Source organism: Brassica napus, chromosome C6 (genome assembly GCF_020379485.1).
Source record: "Brassica napus cultivar Da-Ae chromosome C6, Da-Ae, whole genome shotgun sequence".
NCBI lineage: Eukaryota > Viridiplantae > Streptophyta > Magnoliopsida > Brassicales > Brassicaceae > Brassica > Brassica napus.
The window spans coordinates 9,769,148-9,784,860 of NC_063449.1; the positions used below are offsets into that span (position 1 = coordinate 9,769,148).

A 15,713-nucleotide genomic window follows, 5' to 3' on the forward strand; every position below is an offset into this window, starting at 1 on the left:
TAATTCAAACGTAGCACGTGTGTGTTATGACGGTGGAACAACTAAGATCCTTCTTATTTGGCACTAAATACGGTAAGTGTCACATACGAGTTACGCTTACTGCGCAACCGAAGCTGGCGACCCAATGTGGGAGCTCTCTACGTGTCACTGTCAACGTCCGTGATAGTCGTATCACCACCACCGTCTAAATTGATTACTTTTCTCGGTCCATAATAAGCTCCATGAGCCGTTGACTATGAATCTATGATCATGATTGTTCATTACTTATGTATTCTGGTCATTGATTGGTTTTATTCCTAACTATGTGCCGCGCACATGACATGCAAAAGCTATAAGCTTATAAAGCCTATACGCGCGTGGAAAAAACTATATAATACGTCATACGCATTATGACAAAAAACTCTATTAACGCAGCTTATGTGAAAAAATATTTTACACGGGGGTAATATATTCATCTTATTAATGGATTGGAAGCCAGAAATGAATGAGCAACTCCACGTTTGATTACTATTGAGTGAAGGGGCAAAACACTCTACGATCGGCCCCACAACTTATTTTCGAAGAATCAAGAAGCAAACGTCAAAGATGATATATCAGCCAAGAACAAACGATAGAAGATACGATGACTGTGTTAAAAAAACGATACGATGACCACTTAAAATGCAATAAACAGATCTTATAATCTAACTAAAAGCTATAAAACAAATACAGAAAACATTTTGTTTATGTACATAAGAAATTTAAGTTGTTTATTCAGACAACAAGTAAAATTTTTGTCGCTAAAGATTTACAGTTGAATCTATCTAGAATGTACGTGTTCCACAAAAAAATGTTAAAGAAAATCTTTCTGCAATTGGCGTGATGTACAACATGAACTCACAAGTCACAAGTCACAACATGACTCAAGAGTTTAGCAATCACATATGCCGTTTCTTAGAAACAATAACATATATGGTACTCTTATATTTCTCTGTAATAGTAACTCAATGTGCTATTTTGCCGTAGCAATAAAAAGAAAACTGGATGATTTGGTACCTAAACTAAAGTATTCTAAATCTACCATCTATTATAGCAAACTACGGTTCCGATTAACTGAAAAATAATACTGGACATAACATTTAGTAGACATAAAGAAAAGAGAATATCAGAGGACCTATTCCTCATGACTACAACTGGACTTCTAGTTTTTTTTTGAATTTGAATCGATCATAGGTAAGTAAGAATGATCTATTGCACATTCTAACAAGTACACATTGTGATTCAATAGATTTCCAAGCCCTTATTTCGACTGTGTATGACTAGGAGACCAAGGGATATACACTAGTAACAAAAATGTTTTCAATCACTGTTCAATTTAACTGTTAGTATGTGATCTAAACTTAGGCTTTTGGGTTTAGTCAAATTGGTTGTTATATTGTTACTCGGGTTAGTTAGGATTCGGTTAAACAAACATGTACAATTTAGAAATCTAGAATTGTAACCAGGGCCGGACCTGATAATTATTGTTCTAGAAGCTAAACACTCTTTTGGCCCATTTATTTTTAAAAATCATGAAACACTGAAATATGCATCTAAAGAAGTTTGAAGCATCTATATTATTAAAAAAGAAGTACCCATTTGAAAATGTTCTTACTTCATTAACTAAATTCCCTATTTTTTTTGCTTGTCTTTTTCAATTGTATTTATGAAATATCCTAAAACGAATAAAACTGTCTAATTTATTACTTGTCTTTTCAGTTACATTAATGAAATATGCTTAAATGAATTTAAACTTCCTATTTTATTGTTTGTCTTTTTTCAGTTACCTTAATGAAATATCTTTAAATAAATTTGGATATAATGTCATTTAATCAACCAAAAAAACTCATGAGTTATCCTTACGTGCATAATTTTAATAATGGAGATTTTTAAAAGCGTGCATCATTAAAATGTTACCTAAAACATGCAGCACTAATATATAACATGCCTCAATAAAACTAGAATTTGACTCACACAATTGTACGGATATTATTTTCAGTTGATTAAATTTAAAAATAATTATTTATTCAAAATATATTTAAGAATGGCTATGTTTTTAAAAATTATATGGTATTATTTGCTCATAACTCATTTGTCATTTGATAAATTGTTAGAAAGAAATTTTTAGCATAATATAACTAAATTGTCATTTTCTAAATTTATGGTTTTTATTTATATTTTTTATTATTTAATTATAATATTTTCATTTTATATTTGAAAGATAAATGAATTTTCTTTCAAACAATATTTTTGTAAATGTATTTTTTAAAAAATAATCAATTAAAATTGTTATTATCATTGAATATCATTATTTTTGACATAATTTGAGTTTTCGTTTACATAAAAAATTATCATATTTTAGGATAATTTTAATTTAAAATATAATTTTCATATTTTTCAAACAAATTCTAAAACTATTTTTTAAATATTTTGTTATAATTTTTAAAAAAATATTGAGTTGCATTTCAAATAAAAAGGTAAAGATCTTAAAAATATTCTAATTAAAATATGTAAAATTTAATATAGTTTTAAGGAAATGGTCAAAATAAAAAAAATTACACATAAAATAATCATGATTTTTGTTAACTGGGTGGATCATTATTTATATGATATCGCACACGAAAGAAAAATTTCTGTTTTTAAAATTATCTAATTAACTCTATACTCATTTTTTAAATATTTTTTATATGATATCATACATTCGTAAGAAAATAGATAGTTTAAGATGCAAAAAAAAATATTTACTTAATGAATATAATATTAACGAATATTACAAATACATCATTTAACAAAATAAATAATTAAAAACTGAAAATTCATACCCGCGCTTCAGGATCTAGTGGTCTTTAATTAAGTGCAATATCAGAAGTTATTACCGGTAGAGCTAAATAACATTTCTGTTATCGGTGGAACGAATATATATATATATATATATATATATATTGTCGTCTGCCCTGAAGCACATGCTTCATTGGTTTGTATTCAGAACGACCCTGATTGTAACTTATCATTTCACAAGTTTTACAAAATGAGAGACCTTATGATGCATACAAGTACCAAACAAAATAGAGATTAATTACAATGTAAAAATAAAGAAATTACTCAATACCAGAAAATAAATCTACCTTTTAATGAATGGATATTAGCGATCAGTCTCTAGAATCCGTCAGATACTAAATCACAAATAGTTAAAACAACATAAAAGATTACCAACATAAAAGGTTAGGAGGAGCACATCCCGAACATTCAAGGAATGTAGGCTCAACAGCTTTATACTAGGCCCGATAAGGGTCCATAAAAAGTCAGACGGTTACATAACAAGTGTCAAGTGGTTATATATACCAAAAAAAACTCTATACAAAGGTTTACACTTTACTACTTCCATCTCTCTCTGTTTCCCCTGTTTTCGATTGATTGTAGAGAGAAGAGGAAGAAGAAGAAGAAGAAGATGGTGAGAGGAAAGATAGAGTTAAAGAAGATAGAGAATGCGAACCGTCTTCAAGTCAGTTTCACCAACAGACGCAAAGTGTTGATGAAGAAGGCTAACGATCTTTCGATCCTCTGCGACGCTGACGTAGCTCTTATCGTCTTCTCCAACACGGGAGACGTTTAAAATTTCTCTAGCCGCAGGTAAATCTCAAAAATGATTCTTTTTCGTTTTGAGATTTGGGAAAAATATCAACTTTCGTTGTTTCTTGCGTCCGAAGAAAACAGAGCAGATTATAAATCTTAGGGTTTTGTGTGTTTAAGGACTCGAGATTAGTAGTAGAGTCGATTAATTTTCTTGAAGAGACTAATTAACGGAAGGTTTTGTGTTCAAGTATGGAGCAAATACTCTCTAGATATGGGTACATTGCTGCTGATCACAGACAGAGACAAGAATCTATGTGTTCTTGAGATGTTTGTTCATGAGAGCAGGAGCTTGAGGGTATGAGTTTCTCGGATCTTGTTTCTCTTGAAAGCCAGTTGAATGATAGCTTGCTTAGTGTCAAAGATCAAAAGGTGAACGAATACTATTTTTTTTATTCAAAAGATTGAAAAGAATCATCTCTGACTTGCAAAGTTTTCAGACAATCTTGCTCAACCAGGTAGAAACATCTCGGTTACAGGTAAATAACATGGCTACTCCTCTAACTCAATCATCATCAATGTTAAATCTATATCACAATCTGTATTCATTTGCTTACTATGCTTTACCAGGAGAAAATAGCATTGGAAGAGAACCAACTTTTGCGCAAACAGGTAAGAGATTTTGTTTAAATCGTTACAACTAGCTCACCATATCTCTTTACTGATTCAAAGCTACTTTACTCCTCAGATAGAGTCGATGGTGGGGAGAGGTTCATCAGGACCACAAGTAGATCCTGAGAGCTCTTCATCAGTGTAGAGGATGGATTTGACCATCCCACAAGGCCCGAGGAATAGGAAAGCCTGGCCCGGATTAGGAAGAGCGACGGCTCGATCGGTCGGCTCAAGAGTCAGGTCTCTCGGCTTGACTCTTGAGTACTTTTAGTTGATCATCATCGACTGAAGTACGTTCGGCTCAGCGGCTGCTCGGACGCCTACGGGCTTCTCGGCCCAGCAGAGGAGGCCCACCAAGATGGCGTAAATTAGGTCAAGGACGAGGTATCAGGACGTCTATATAAGGGAAAGGGGAGACAACGAGAAAAGGATCCGAAATCACTGACTAACACTTGGCGGCTAGATTAGGGTTTTCACCTTTGCTTCATCTCGCCGTTAATTGTACTTTTCCGGTAGCTCATTGAGCCACCGGCTTCCTTTCTGTCGCACTCTCTTCTTTTCCCTTGTAACCGACCGAACGTTTTTTCTTCGACCATTAATAAGACGTCTTTGTTTAAACCCACATCTTATTTATTACCGTTTTCCGATCAAACAGTTGGCGCCCACCGTGGGGCAACTAGCAAAGTAACGTCAGAACTATGGTCGTTAGCAATGACAGTTCTTCGTCAGGCGAGGAGCGCGAAGCTCTCGAGGTGACACCGGCTCCAGAGGTGACACCTACGCCTACACCAGTAACTCCACTTCCCTATCCTGCATATATGGAAACTATCCTGGCACGCTTCGCCCTACAAGAAGCGGCGCAGAAGGCGGCAGTTGACCAAATCACGGCGATAGCAAAAATCCTTGCTCCTCTCGCTGCAAACGCCGAAGCTTCAACGGCGCAGTATCGTCGACACCTGTTCGCCACAGAACGAACCACCGACTTGGCACCTACGCGGGATAACGATAACCAAAGCACCGGTAACGACAGCAACACTCACACCGCAAGCGAACTAGCCGCGTTGAAACAGTCGGTCCTCGATATCAATTCGAAGATCCGCCAGGTGACGACGTCCGCGCCCCAAATCGAGCATGTACTCGCGGAATCTCTTCGTACACCCTTCACGCAAAAGGTTACCGGCGTGCGGCTACAGAAGATGGAGAAACTCCGTCTTCCAACCTTCAAAGGTCTCTCTGACCCTTCTACTCACGTCACGTCTTTCAACATAGCGATGCGACGCGCAAACCTGACCGACGAAGACAAAGACACCGGCTTTTGCCAACTCTTCGTCGAAACCCTAGAAGGACCGGCCCTTACTTGGTTCACCGGCCTCAGAGAGAACTCCGTCGACTGTTTCCACGACCTCTCGACGGCTTTCCTTAAGAACTATATCATGTTCACCAACCAGGAAGCGACCGTGTCAGATTTGTGGAACCTCACTCACGCCAGCGACCAAAGTCTCCGCGACTTCATGGAGAAATTCAAAGCTATTGTCTCGAAGATTGATATTCCCTACCATATCGCCGTCGAATCTTTGATGAACACCTTGCACGTCGACTCCACATTACGCCAGGATCTTTACCGATATCCGACAAAATCTGTCTCCGACGCCATCGCTCGCTCGCACAACTTTATCCGCATGGAAGATGACACCAGAGCAAAGTTCGCAAAAGAAGCAGCAGTGAGACAGCGATCCTCCTGAACAAACGACACCCGCCCCGAGCCTCGCCTGCACTCCTCCGATGGAAATACCACTCAGAAGCGAGGCTACGTTAGCTCGGTCGATGATGAGGAATCTCCAAAATCAGCAGCCGTCACGCGAGAGAAAGGCTGGAACCACTGGGATCGAGACTCCGCTCCGAAGCAATCAACCCCAACCGAACCAGCGAGTTCAAACTCCGAGGAGCCAAAAAAATGGTGCCTCTACCACAAAAGGGATTCCCACGACACGAAGGAATGCAAGGTCCTCATCGGGCAGTTTTTCGACGGGATCACTAATGGGACAATCCAAATGCCCACTTCTCCTACGACACCGAAAAACACTAAAAGCTGGAGTAAGAACAAGGAGAACAAGGCACAGAAGTCTCAAAAGAACACGGCCCCGAGCGAGGAAAGAGCAAGCCCTGAGCGCACTCCCGTCAACAACGTTGGCCCCGCCAATGATTCATCAGAAGACGAACACCCGCGTCGCCGGCGACGAGTGGAAGTCATACTCTCTCGCCCTTGCGACTCCTCTGATGACGACGTCCCGACAGTGCAACCAGATATGCGCGATAAATTGGACAGCAAGGATAAGCAGTCTCTCGCTCCCTCGAAAGAAGATAAAGACCTGCGCATTTTATTGAAGCGAAAAAGCGCCACGAACGAAAACACAGGAACCACCGACTTCCGTGCGACCATCTCAAAATGAAACGCTCGGAGAGTCGGTCAAACTGGCGACCTTCGTGACCAGCTCAATTCGAAGGCCGACGATCTGCGAATCCAACTCAACCATTCGAAAGGGTCCGATCTGCGACGACGTCTTGAGTCAAAAAAGAAACAGCCCGCAGAAATTCCTACATTCGAGAACACAACTGACGATTTGAGGAAGCAACTCGAATCAATGCGAGCTACCCGAGCCCCGCACATTAGTGTCATAATGGGCGTATCACCACCTTGCGGTGACTCGGTTCGAGCCGTGAAAGATTACAAACGTCAAGCAACCACCTCTCAGAAGTGGCCTTCTCCAGTCGAAAATGATCACCAGATCACTTTTTCGGCACTAGACACCAAGGGCGTCCACATGCCACATAACGATCCTCTCCTCGTCGACCTTGACATCGGCGAATGTCTGGTCGCAAAAGTCCTTATTGAAATCGGCAGCTCAGTCGATCTCATCTTTCGCGACACACTCGACAAAATGGGAGTTGATTTAAGGGATATGAAGCCTTCCTCTCGCACGCTCACCGGCTTCAACGGAGCCTCGGAGCAAATGATCGGGACAATTACGCAGGTGGTATAACCCGCACCGTCAAGTTCTCCGTCATCCGCGCCAAAGCACCCTATAATGCCATACTCGGAACACCATGGTTGCATTCCATGAAAGCTGTCCCTTTGACTTATCATCAATGCATCAAATTTCCCGGAAAAGACGGCAAAACTCAGACGATTCGGGGAGATCAACAAGCCGCAAGAGAACTACTGATCGCAACTGTAAAGATGCAGTAACAAGCTTCCCTTGTCAACTCCGTCAGTAAACCACTCAACAAGATGTACCCTCAGAAGAAGGAAGTTCGTGAAGTCGCAATTGATGAATCCGACCCGACGAAAATCATCCGAGTTGGCGTCTACCTGTCCGACGACGTATATTCAAGGATCATCTCTTTCATCAAGGACAACGCCTCGACGTTCGCCTGGAAGACTTCCGACATGAAGGGGATCGACCCCGCAGTTACCTCTCATGAACTGCACGTCGATCCGACGTTCAAACTCATCTGACAGAAGAGACAAAAACTCGGTCCAGAACGATCTAAAGCCGTAAACGAAGAAGTCGACAGGCTCCTCGACGCGGGTTTCATAACCGAAGTCCGATACCCCGTATGGTTGGCTAACCCGGTTGTCGTCAAAAAGAAAAATGGCAAATGGCGCATATGCGTCGACTTCACGGACCTCAACAAGGCGTGCCCAAAGGACAGTTACCCACTCCCTCATAGCGATCGTCTCGTCGAATCAACTGCTGGTAACGAACTCCTAACCTTCATGGACGCTTTCTCGGGATACAACCAGATCTTGATGCATCCCGACGATCGCGAGAAGACGGTATTCATCACCGACAGAGGGACCTACTGCTACAAGGTGATGCCCTTCGGGCTAAAGAATGCCGGCGCGACTTATCAGCGACTCGTCAACCGAATGTTCGCCGATCAGCTAGGCAACACCATGGAAGTGTACATCGACGACATGTTAGTCAAATCGCTCAAGGCCGACGATCACCTAAACAACTTACGCGACTGCTTCAAGATCTTGAATGACTACGGGATGAAGCTCAACCCAGCCAAGAGTACCTTCGGTGTCACTTCGGGAGAATTCCTCGGCTACATTGTCACTCAACAAGGAATCGAGGCTAACCCCAAGCAGATCTCGGCAATCCTCGATCTTCCAAGCCCAAAGACCAACCGCGAAGTACAGCGACTAACCGGACGCATAGCAGCTCTCAACAAGTTCATCTCGCGATCAACCGATAAGTGTCTTCCCTTCTACGAACTACTAAGAGGCAACAAGAGGTTCGTCTGGGACGAAAAGTGCGAAGAGGCGTTCAATCAACTCAAGCACTACCTCACAACCCCCCCCCCCCCAGTACTATCAAAGCCAGAAGCCGGCGACACATTGTCTCTCTACATAGCCGTCACATCCTCCGCTGTCAGCAGCGTGCTCATTCGAGAAGATCGGGGAGAACAGAAACCAATCTTTTACACAAGTAAAAGAATGACCGAGCCGGAGACGAGATACCCAACACTCGAAAAGATGGCCTTAGCTGTCGTCACCTCGGCCAGGAAACTGCGACCCTACTTTCAGTCGCACACGATTGAAGTGCTCTCCAACCAACCACTCCGAACGATTATGCAGAATACCAACCAGTCAGGACGGTTGACTAAATGGGTGATGGAGCTGAGCGAACATGACATCGTGTACAAGAATCGCACAGCAGCAAAGTCACAGGTCCTTGCAGACTTCTTGATCGAGTTAACACCAGAGCTGGAGCAAGACCTCATCCTACCAAGTTTAAACTGGATCCTCCACGTCGACGGTTCATCCACGAGTAAAGGGTCGGAGGCGGGAGTGCAACTGCAATCACCAACAGGAGAACTCATCTAGCAGTCATTCAGTTTTGGTTTTGCGGCGTCAAACAACGAAGCTGAGTACGAGTCCCTCATCGCAGGGCTCCGTCTCGCCAAGGCAGTAAAGGCCAAAAGAATCAGCGCTTACTGCGACTCTCAACTTGTTGTAAGCCAGTACCTCGGTGATTACGACGTCCGCAACGAAAGGATGGACGCCTACCTCAAACTCTTCCAAGACCTCACGCGAGACTTCGTGTTCTTCGAACTCACGAAGGTTCCTCGCGGAGAAAATGTCTGCGCCGACACCCTCGCTGCTCTAGGAAGCACGCTACACGATCAAGTCAAGAGGACAATCCCAATCCATAAAATCGAGAAACCGAGCATCGACATGAAGGCGGAACAGACTGCAATCGCAGCAGCGATTAGCGAAGCGATGAACATCGACGAAGCAGAACCTCCTTCGTAGGATGATCAGCCAACAGATTGGCGCAAGGAACTCATCGATTATCTCGCTGAAGGTTTATTGCCCACCGAGAAATGGAACGCGCGGCGACTGAAGCGACGTAGTGCACACTACATTGTCATGGACGGGGAACTACACCGATGGACTGCGACGAAGGTGCTACTCAAATGTATCTCCGGCGAAGAAACGAGACTAGTCATGGTCGAAACACATGAAGGAGCAGCAGACAATCACTCGGGCGGACGAGCTCTTGCACTAAAAGTGACGAATCTCGGATTCTACTGGCCAACCATGAACGCCGACTGCGAGAGATACGTGCGCAAGTGTGACAAATGCCAGCGTCATGCTCCCACCTTACACAGCCCAACGCAGTTCCTTCATACCCTAACTGCCCCATACCCATTCATGCGATGGGGAATGGACATCATCGGTCCAATGCCGGCATCTCGCCAAAAGAAGTTCATCCTGATCCTCACAGACTACTTCACCAAGTGGGTCGAAGCCGAAGCCTATGCCAGCATCACCGAAAAGGAGGTGCAAAACTTCGTCTGGAAGAACATAATCTGCCGACACGGCCTCCCATACGAGATCATCACAGACAACGGTTCACAATTCATCTCGCATCATTTGAAGGGATTCTGCGACAGATGGCGCATTCGACTCAACATGTCGACCCCGAGAAACCCACAGAGTAACTGCCAAGCTGATTCGACGAACAAGACCATCATCGGCGGTCTGAAGAAACGACTCGACTTAAAGAAGGGTTGCTGGGCGGATGAATTAGATGGTGTCCTGTGGTCCTCGCGGAGCGACGAAGGCTACGCCCTTCTCAATGGCCTACGGTGTCGAGGCAATGGCTCCCGCAGAAGTGAATGTGACGAGTTTGCGCCGATCACGAATGCCACAAAACGTCGAACTCAACCGTGACATGCTGCTCGACGCACTCGACGACATCGAGGAAAAGCGCGACCAAGCACTACTCCGTATCCAAAATTACCAGCATCAAATCGAGAGCTACTACAACCAAAAGGTTAAGTCGCGTCCCCTCGAAATGGGCAATCTTGTTTTAAGAAAGGTCGTCAAAAATACTAAGGAGTGGAAAGCCGGCAAGCTTGGAGCCAACTGGGAAGGACCATACAAGATAGTCGAAGTCATCAAACCAGGAGTATACCGCCTCGAGACTTCAACAGGCGAAGCAGTACCGAGAGCTTGGAACTTCAAACACCTCTGCCTCTTCCATCCTTAGTCAAGACGAACACTTTACCGAGTAAATGCGCCACTAAGGCCACTTTTACTCGGTTTCTTTAAAAAAAAAAAAAAAAAAAAAAAAAACCGAGTAAATGCGCCTCAAAAGCCACTTTTACTCGCAATCTAAGAACTACGAATGGCTTGATTCCCACAAAGGGATACGTAGGCAGCCCAAAAGAAAAAGGGGTCCAGCCAAAAAAAAAAAAAAAAAAAAAAAAACTCCTCCCGAGGAATCGATCTCCGAAGCAGACGATCACTTAAGCGATGCCGACACGAGCATGCCCCGGCTTCTCGAACAAGCGTATTGGTACTCGCATCCTACGTTGGATATGTCCTGATCAGACATGTGTTCACGGGAGTCGACCGTGTTGCAATTTATACCAACACGGCCGAGATAATGACTCCAACTCACCTTGTAATTTGCTAAGTAAGATTTGGCCCACCGAACGCTTGAAAATTACGTTAGGGTCGAGTTGGAACCGTCAACGTCGAAAACTCATAATTAACAACCAAACTCAAATGACGAACGATCGCGAGTCAAAGAAATCGACCGAGACAAAGTCATGACGAGCTAAACACTACGACGATTCAATATCTCGAACAACGTTTATACCAAGCAAACATTCACTTCGAATCTTGAGTAATCATGCATTTGATAGACAAATACAATTAAAGGAAAACAGTTAATACAATTGGATGAGTTGGAACAAAACAGAGGAAAAACAACAAAGTAGAAGCCTCGAAAGGCAAAAATCTAAAGGCAACAACACAAGTCCTACGAGACTCAAAAGAAACAACAACAAAAAAAAAAACTAAGCTTCCCGATCACTCTCGTGATCGTTGAGGACGGAGAGCTCCGAAGCCCTGACGCTCGACTCACGAGCAGCCGGAGAAACATGCGCTTCGTCTGGTCTCGGGACGACCTCTGGATCAGCCAAAGGACCTTCAAGAAGAGGCGCTGGGTCTTCGCGCCGTTCTTCAGTCGGATGAGTAGGCGGAACGTGAAGACTCGCTGCAGTCTCTGGATCGATCAAGCCGGCGTTGGACCCATATGGATCGAGACTCGCCAAGATTCGAGCATCCACAAACTGAGAGTCCAATACGAGAGGAGAAAGTGTGAGATCTTCCTCGGGTATCTCGCCCACCCTAAGCTTCTCGGCTTCCTCCTCGTATATCTTCTCTTGCTCGGCAAATATCTCGATAGTAGCTTGCGAGATGTCGCTCCCAGCCCTCCTCAAAGCCTCGAGGCATTTCCTGGTTCCGAAGGCTTGGCTATGAAGCAACCGGGCCTCCTCATAGGGACCTCGTCGCTCTTCTCGGGAGCGAATCCTAGCGAAGCGACGATTAGCTTTTGCGGCCCTCTCGGCCTCGGCCTCGACTCTTCCTCTTTCCCTCGTCACTTCCAGGATCCTGGAATCTCTGAGGCGCCTCATCTCTCTTTCATGAGACTCAGCGAGCGAAACCTTCTCGCCCTCAAGTTCGGCGTTCTTCCGCTCGAGCTCACAAACGACTCCCCGAGATACCTCCAACTCGGCTTTGAGCTCATCTCTCCGAGCGATGATGCGAGCAACCATCCCGTTAAGCCTCTCGACGTCAGCCTTCGATGCATTCAGCTGGCGAGCAGAAGCTTCCTCTTTCGCCACGTGCTCCTTTTTAGCCAGCTCGAGTTCGCCCAAAGCTCCCTTCAGGGCAGTGTCGTACTTATCAATCATGACGTTCGTCGCACTATCCCCCTAAACAAACGAGGAGATGAAAATTGTAAGAAAAAGTTAAAGGACGAAGCAAAAAAAAAACGAAGAAGGGGCCGAGTCATTTACCAGCAGCTTGGCCCTCGCGGCTTCCTCGTATTCACCCCCAAAAATGAGGTCCTTCACAGCGGGCAAAGGTTTCGCCCTCCCCCTTAATTGGCGAAGGAACTCTCCACAGGCCTCGGGGACGTACACTAGAGGGGCCGGTCCCTCGTAGTGAAACGAAACCTTGTCTGGATAGTTGACTCCGGGCACCCTCCTCAAGATAGCGGAGCCGCGAGAAGAAGTGCCGATCTGAGCGACCCCTGCCCCAATGGGAACCGGAGTTCCCTCGCGAGAAGACGCCAGAATAGGAGATCGCCCCTCATCGCCGACCTCGTCGTTGCGTCTCCTGATCAAAAGCGGTGACTCCCCGCTGTCATCTTCAGAACCATCCGGACGGGCGACGTTAAGAGGAATTTCAGATTCCTCCCCTTCACCAGCTTCCGCCGCGTCGTCCCGTTCTCTTGAGATTTCAGCCTCAGAAACCTCCTCTTCGGGTTGAAGTTCTTCTTCTTGAACATCACCCTCCTCAATCTCAGTCGGCTCCTCGGGATTCTCCGACTGCTCGTCAACAGGCCTCTTCGTCCTCTTCTTCTTCTTCTTCTTTTTCTTCTGGGGTTCGCCAGAAGGAGGAACGTCGCTCGCCTCCTCGGCGCTCCCCTCGACTCCCGAGCCGCCCCTCTTCTTTTTCTTACCCTTCCCCGCGCTTCTAGCGCCAGAAGGGGGAACCTCACCAGTGCGAGGAACCGTCGCTGAGGGTCCTTCCTCGCTAGCCAGTCCCAGCTGGGCGGCTAACATCGCGCTCAAATCGGGAAGAGTTCCCAACCTCTTTGCTTCAGAAACTTGCTTCTGGATGTTCTTCGGGAAGATATCTAGTCGCTTGGTGCGAATAGGAAGAACGGTCGGAAGGTTAGATCTCCACAATCCTGAAAACATAAGGCAGAAAGGTCAGGATGCGATAAATAAACTTTGCGATCGAAAGAATAACTAGAAACGGCGAGAGAATGCACTTCGAGCGATCCGATCCTTAAGCTCGCGAATCTTCTCGACGGTAATCTCGGACCAACGGTAGATCCGAAGCAAAGCAACGGCTCGAACGCTCTTTAGGAAACCCTCAGGATAGACTGGAGAAGTGGGATGGCCAACTGCGAGCACAACAAAAAGAAAATTTCGTTAAGATCAACAAAATCAGACGTAGCTCGCGATAAGATATTCTACCACAAGAACGGTTCCATAGGACCCGATAGTCCTCTCGAGGAGGCTCCTCGAAAGCCGAGTCGTCGGACTTAATGAAGAAGTAGGAGCGCTGCCAATTCTGCGTTTTGTTTGGATGACCGGCGCACACGTTGCAGTTCGGTCACATCTTTACCGAGAAGGTTCCGTCCTTCATATCAGTTATCGAGGTCATCTCCTCGAACGACCTGACGCTCATCGGCATGTCGATCTCCTCCGCCATAACTGATAGAGTGACGGCTAGTCGCAGCGAGCCGTTCAGTAACTGACTAATCGCGAGATCTCGCCGCCTAGCGTACGCGGCGATCAGTCGCGGGATGGGGAACCAACAGCGAGTGTCGTCCTGGAAAAAAGATTCGTAAACTGTTTGGTACCCGATCGGAGGAGACCAAGGTCTTTGCTCCTTCCTAGGAATGAGGAAAGTCACGCCTGTGGCGTTCTGGGCCCGAAGAACCCTCTTCACGCTTCTCAGTGTTGACTTAGTCTCCTCCACACCGTCCCAATCTTGACCAGCCACGTAAGCAGGGCGCAATAAGTCGGGATGTAGTCGTGGAAGCTCTTCGAAAATCCCTTCGGGATAGAAGGTCGTCGGAAACAACTCGGCTTCAGAGTCGTCGTCTTCTGAAGGATCGCCCTCCACTACGCGAGCTCTCAAGGTAATCGAATCAACGGGCACCGCCCCGCTCTGCCCGTCTCTCGCACATTCCGTCGCGTCCCTCACGACGAATTTCTCGTTCCCTTCCCTCGCAAGCCATGTGGCATCTGCGACCAAAAGTCTCTGGGAGCGAGACAAATCAACCGTGTCCATCATCGCCTCGTGATGAGTCGACTCGAGACCCCCGATACAACCTCCACCAGAACTCCTTGCCGGAGCTGATGCCGCCGCAACCGATTTCCCTTTTTGCTGCCTCGATAACCCTTGAGCCGACGACATGATAGAACAAGGCGGCGAAGAACGCGTCGAGTGAAGACTATAAAACTTAGAGAGATAAAAGAAGGAGAGGGAGAAAGTACCTTTGATCGCGGAGAAAACTTGAAGAAATGAGAGGGGATCGGCGTATTTATAAGGAAAAGAGAAGGGGGAAACTCGAGGCATCATTATTAGGTCTATTCGGGCCTAGGTGGGCCTCGAAATTCTCCCTAAAAATCCAGCGGACCCTCGCGACGTTTCGACTTCTCGGTACATTTAAAAAAAAAGGAGGGGGGAATTCGAGGTGTCGTCATTAAGCCTAAATGGGCATTGAAACTCTCCCAAATGTCCAGCGGACCCTCGAGACGGTTCGGCTTCTCGTCTAAATCGGATGTCGGTCATCTTAAAATTAGAATAAACCAACGGTTAATCTAGATATGTCAGTCGGGATCTGAATATCCGCGACTAATCGGCCTTGAGTGGAAATATTCCAGAACCCTTCCTGCGATACGACGACCAAAAGAAGAGATAAAAGCCTCTACTGCTCGCTTCCGAGAGAACGACGCTGTGCGACTCATCGACCAACCGCTCCAACCTTCCGACAGGCCTCCTATTCCCTCAAACCTTCAAACCTTAGAATCCATCACGAGCTGGAAAGCACTTCGCTCACTAATGGACTGGGGGGGGGACTTACTGTAGAGGATGTATTTGACCATCCCACAAGGCCCGAGGAATAGGAAGGCCTGGCCCGGATTAGGAAGAGCGACGGCTCGATCGGTCGGCTAAAGAGTCAGGTCTCTCGGCTTGACTCTTGAGTACTTTTAGTTGATCATCATCGACTGAAGTACGTTCGGCTCAGCGGCTGCTCGGACGCCTACGGGCTTCTCGGCCCAGCAGAGGAGGCCCACCAAGATGGCGTAAATTAGGTCAAGGACGAGGTATCAGGACGTCT

The 15,713-nt window shown here is 45.6% G+C and overlaps 2 protein-coding genes across 2 annotated transcripts; one reads left to right on the plus strand and one right to left on the minus strand.

The window, feature by feature from the left end:
• The first annotated feature begins 3,466 nt into the window (after positions 1–3,466).
• Positions 3,467–4,405, plus strand: LOC125575478 (agamous-like MADS-box protein AGL18). The gene is made up of 5 exons (XM_048759624.1): positions 3,467–3,625; positions 3,937–4,020; positions 4,107–4,127; positions 4,219–4,260; positions 4,337–4,405. The coding sequence occupies exons 1-5, from the start codon at positions 3,467–3,469 to the stop codon at positions 4,403–4,405; spliced, it is 375 nt and encodes a 124-aa protein (XP_048615581.1).
• A 7,235-nt stretch (positions 4,406–11,640) lies between these two features.
• Positions 11,641–14,785, minus strand: LOC125588329 (meiosis-specific protein ASY2-like). Its single transcript, XM_048759625.1, has 5 exons — positions 13,988–14,785; positions 13,837–13,933; positions 13,629–13,763; positions 12,646–13,544; positions 11,641–12,561 (listed from the first exon to the last, which is right to left on the minus strand). The coding sequence occupies exons 1-5, from the start codon at positions 14,783–14,785 to the stop codon at positions 11,641–11,643; spliced, it is 2,850 nt and encodes a 949-aa protein (XP_048615582.1).
• Between the last annotated feature and the right edge of the window lie 928 nt (positions 14,786–15,713).

Coding starts and splice junctions, on each gene's coding strand:
- LOC125575478 (XM_048759624.1), top strand. CDS start 3,467: ATGGTGAGAGGAAAGATAGAGTTAAAGAAGATAGAGAATGCGAACCGT. Junction 3,626..3,936: donor TCTTCTCCAACACGGGAGAC/GTTTAAAATTTC, acceptor TCATGAGAGCAG/GAGCTTGAGGGTATGAGTTT. Junction 4,021..4,106: donor TTAGTGTCAAAGATCAAAAG/GTGAACGAATAC, acceptor TTGCTCAACCAG/GTAGAAACATCTCGGTTACA.
- LOC125588329 (XM_048759625.1), bottom strand. CDS start 14,785: ATGTCGTCGGCTCAAGGGTTATCGAGGCAGCAAAAAGGGAAATCGGTT. Junction 13,764..13,836: donor CCTATGGAACCGTTCTTGTG/GTAGAATATCTT, acceptor TTGTGCTCGCAG/TTGGCCATCCCACTTCTCCA. Junction 12,562..12,645: donor CCGCGAGGGCCAAGCTGCTG/GTAAATGACTCG, acceptor TCGTTTGTTTAG/GGGGATAGTGCGACGAACGT.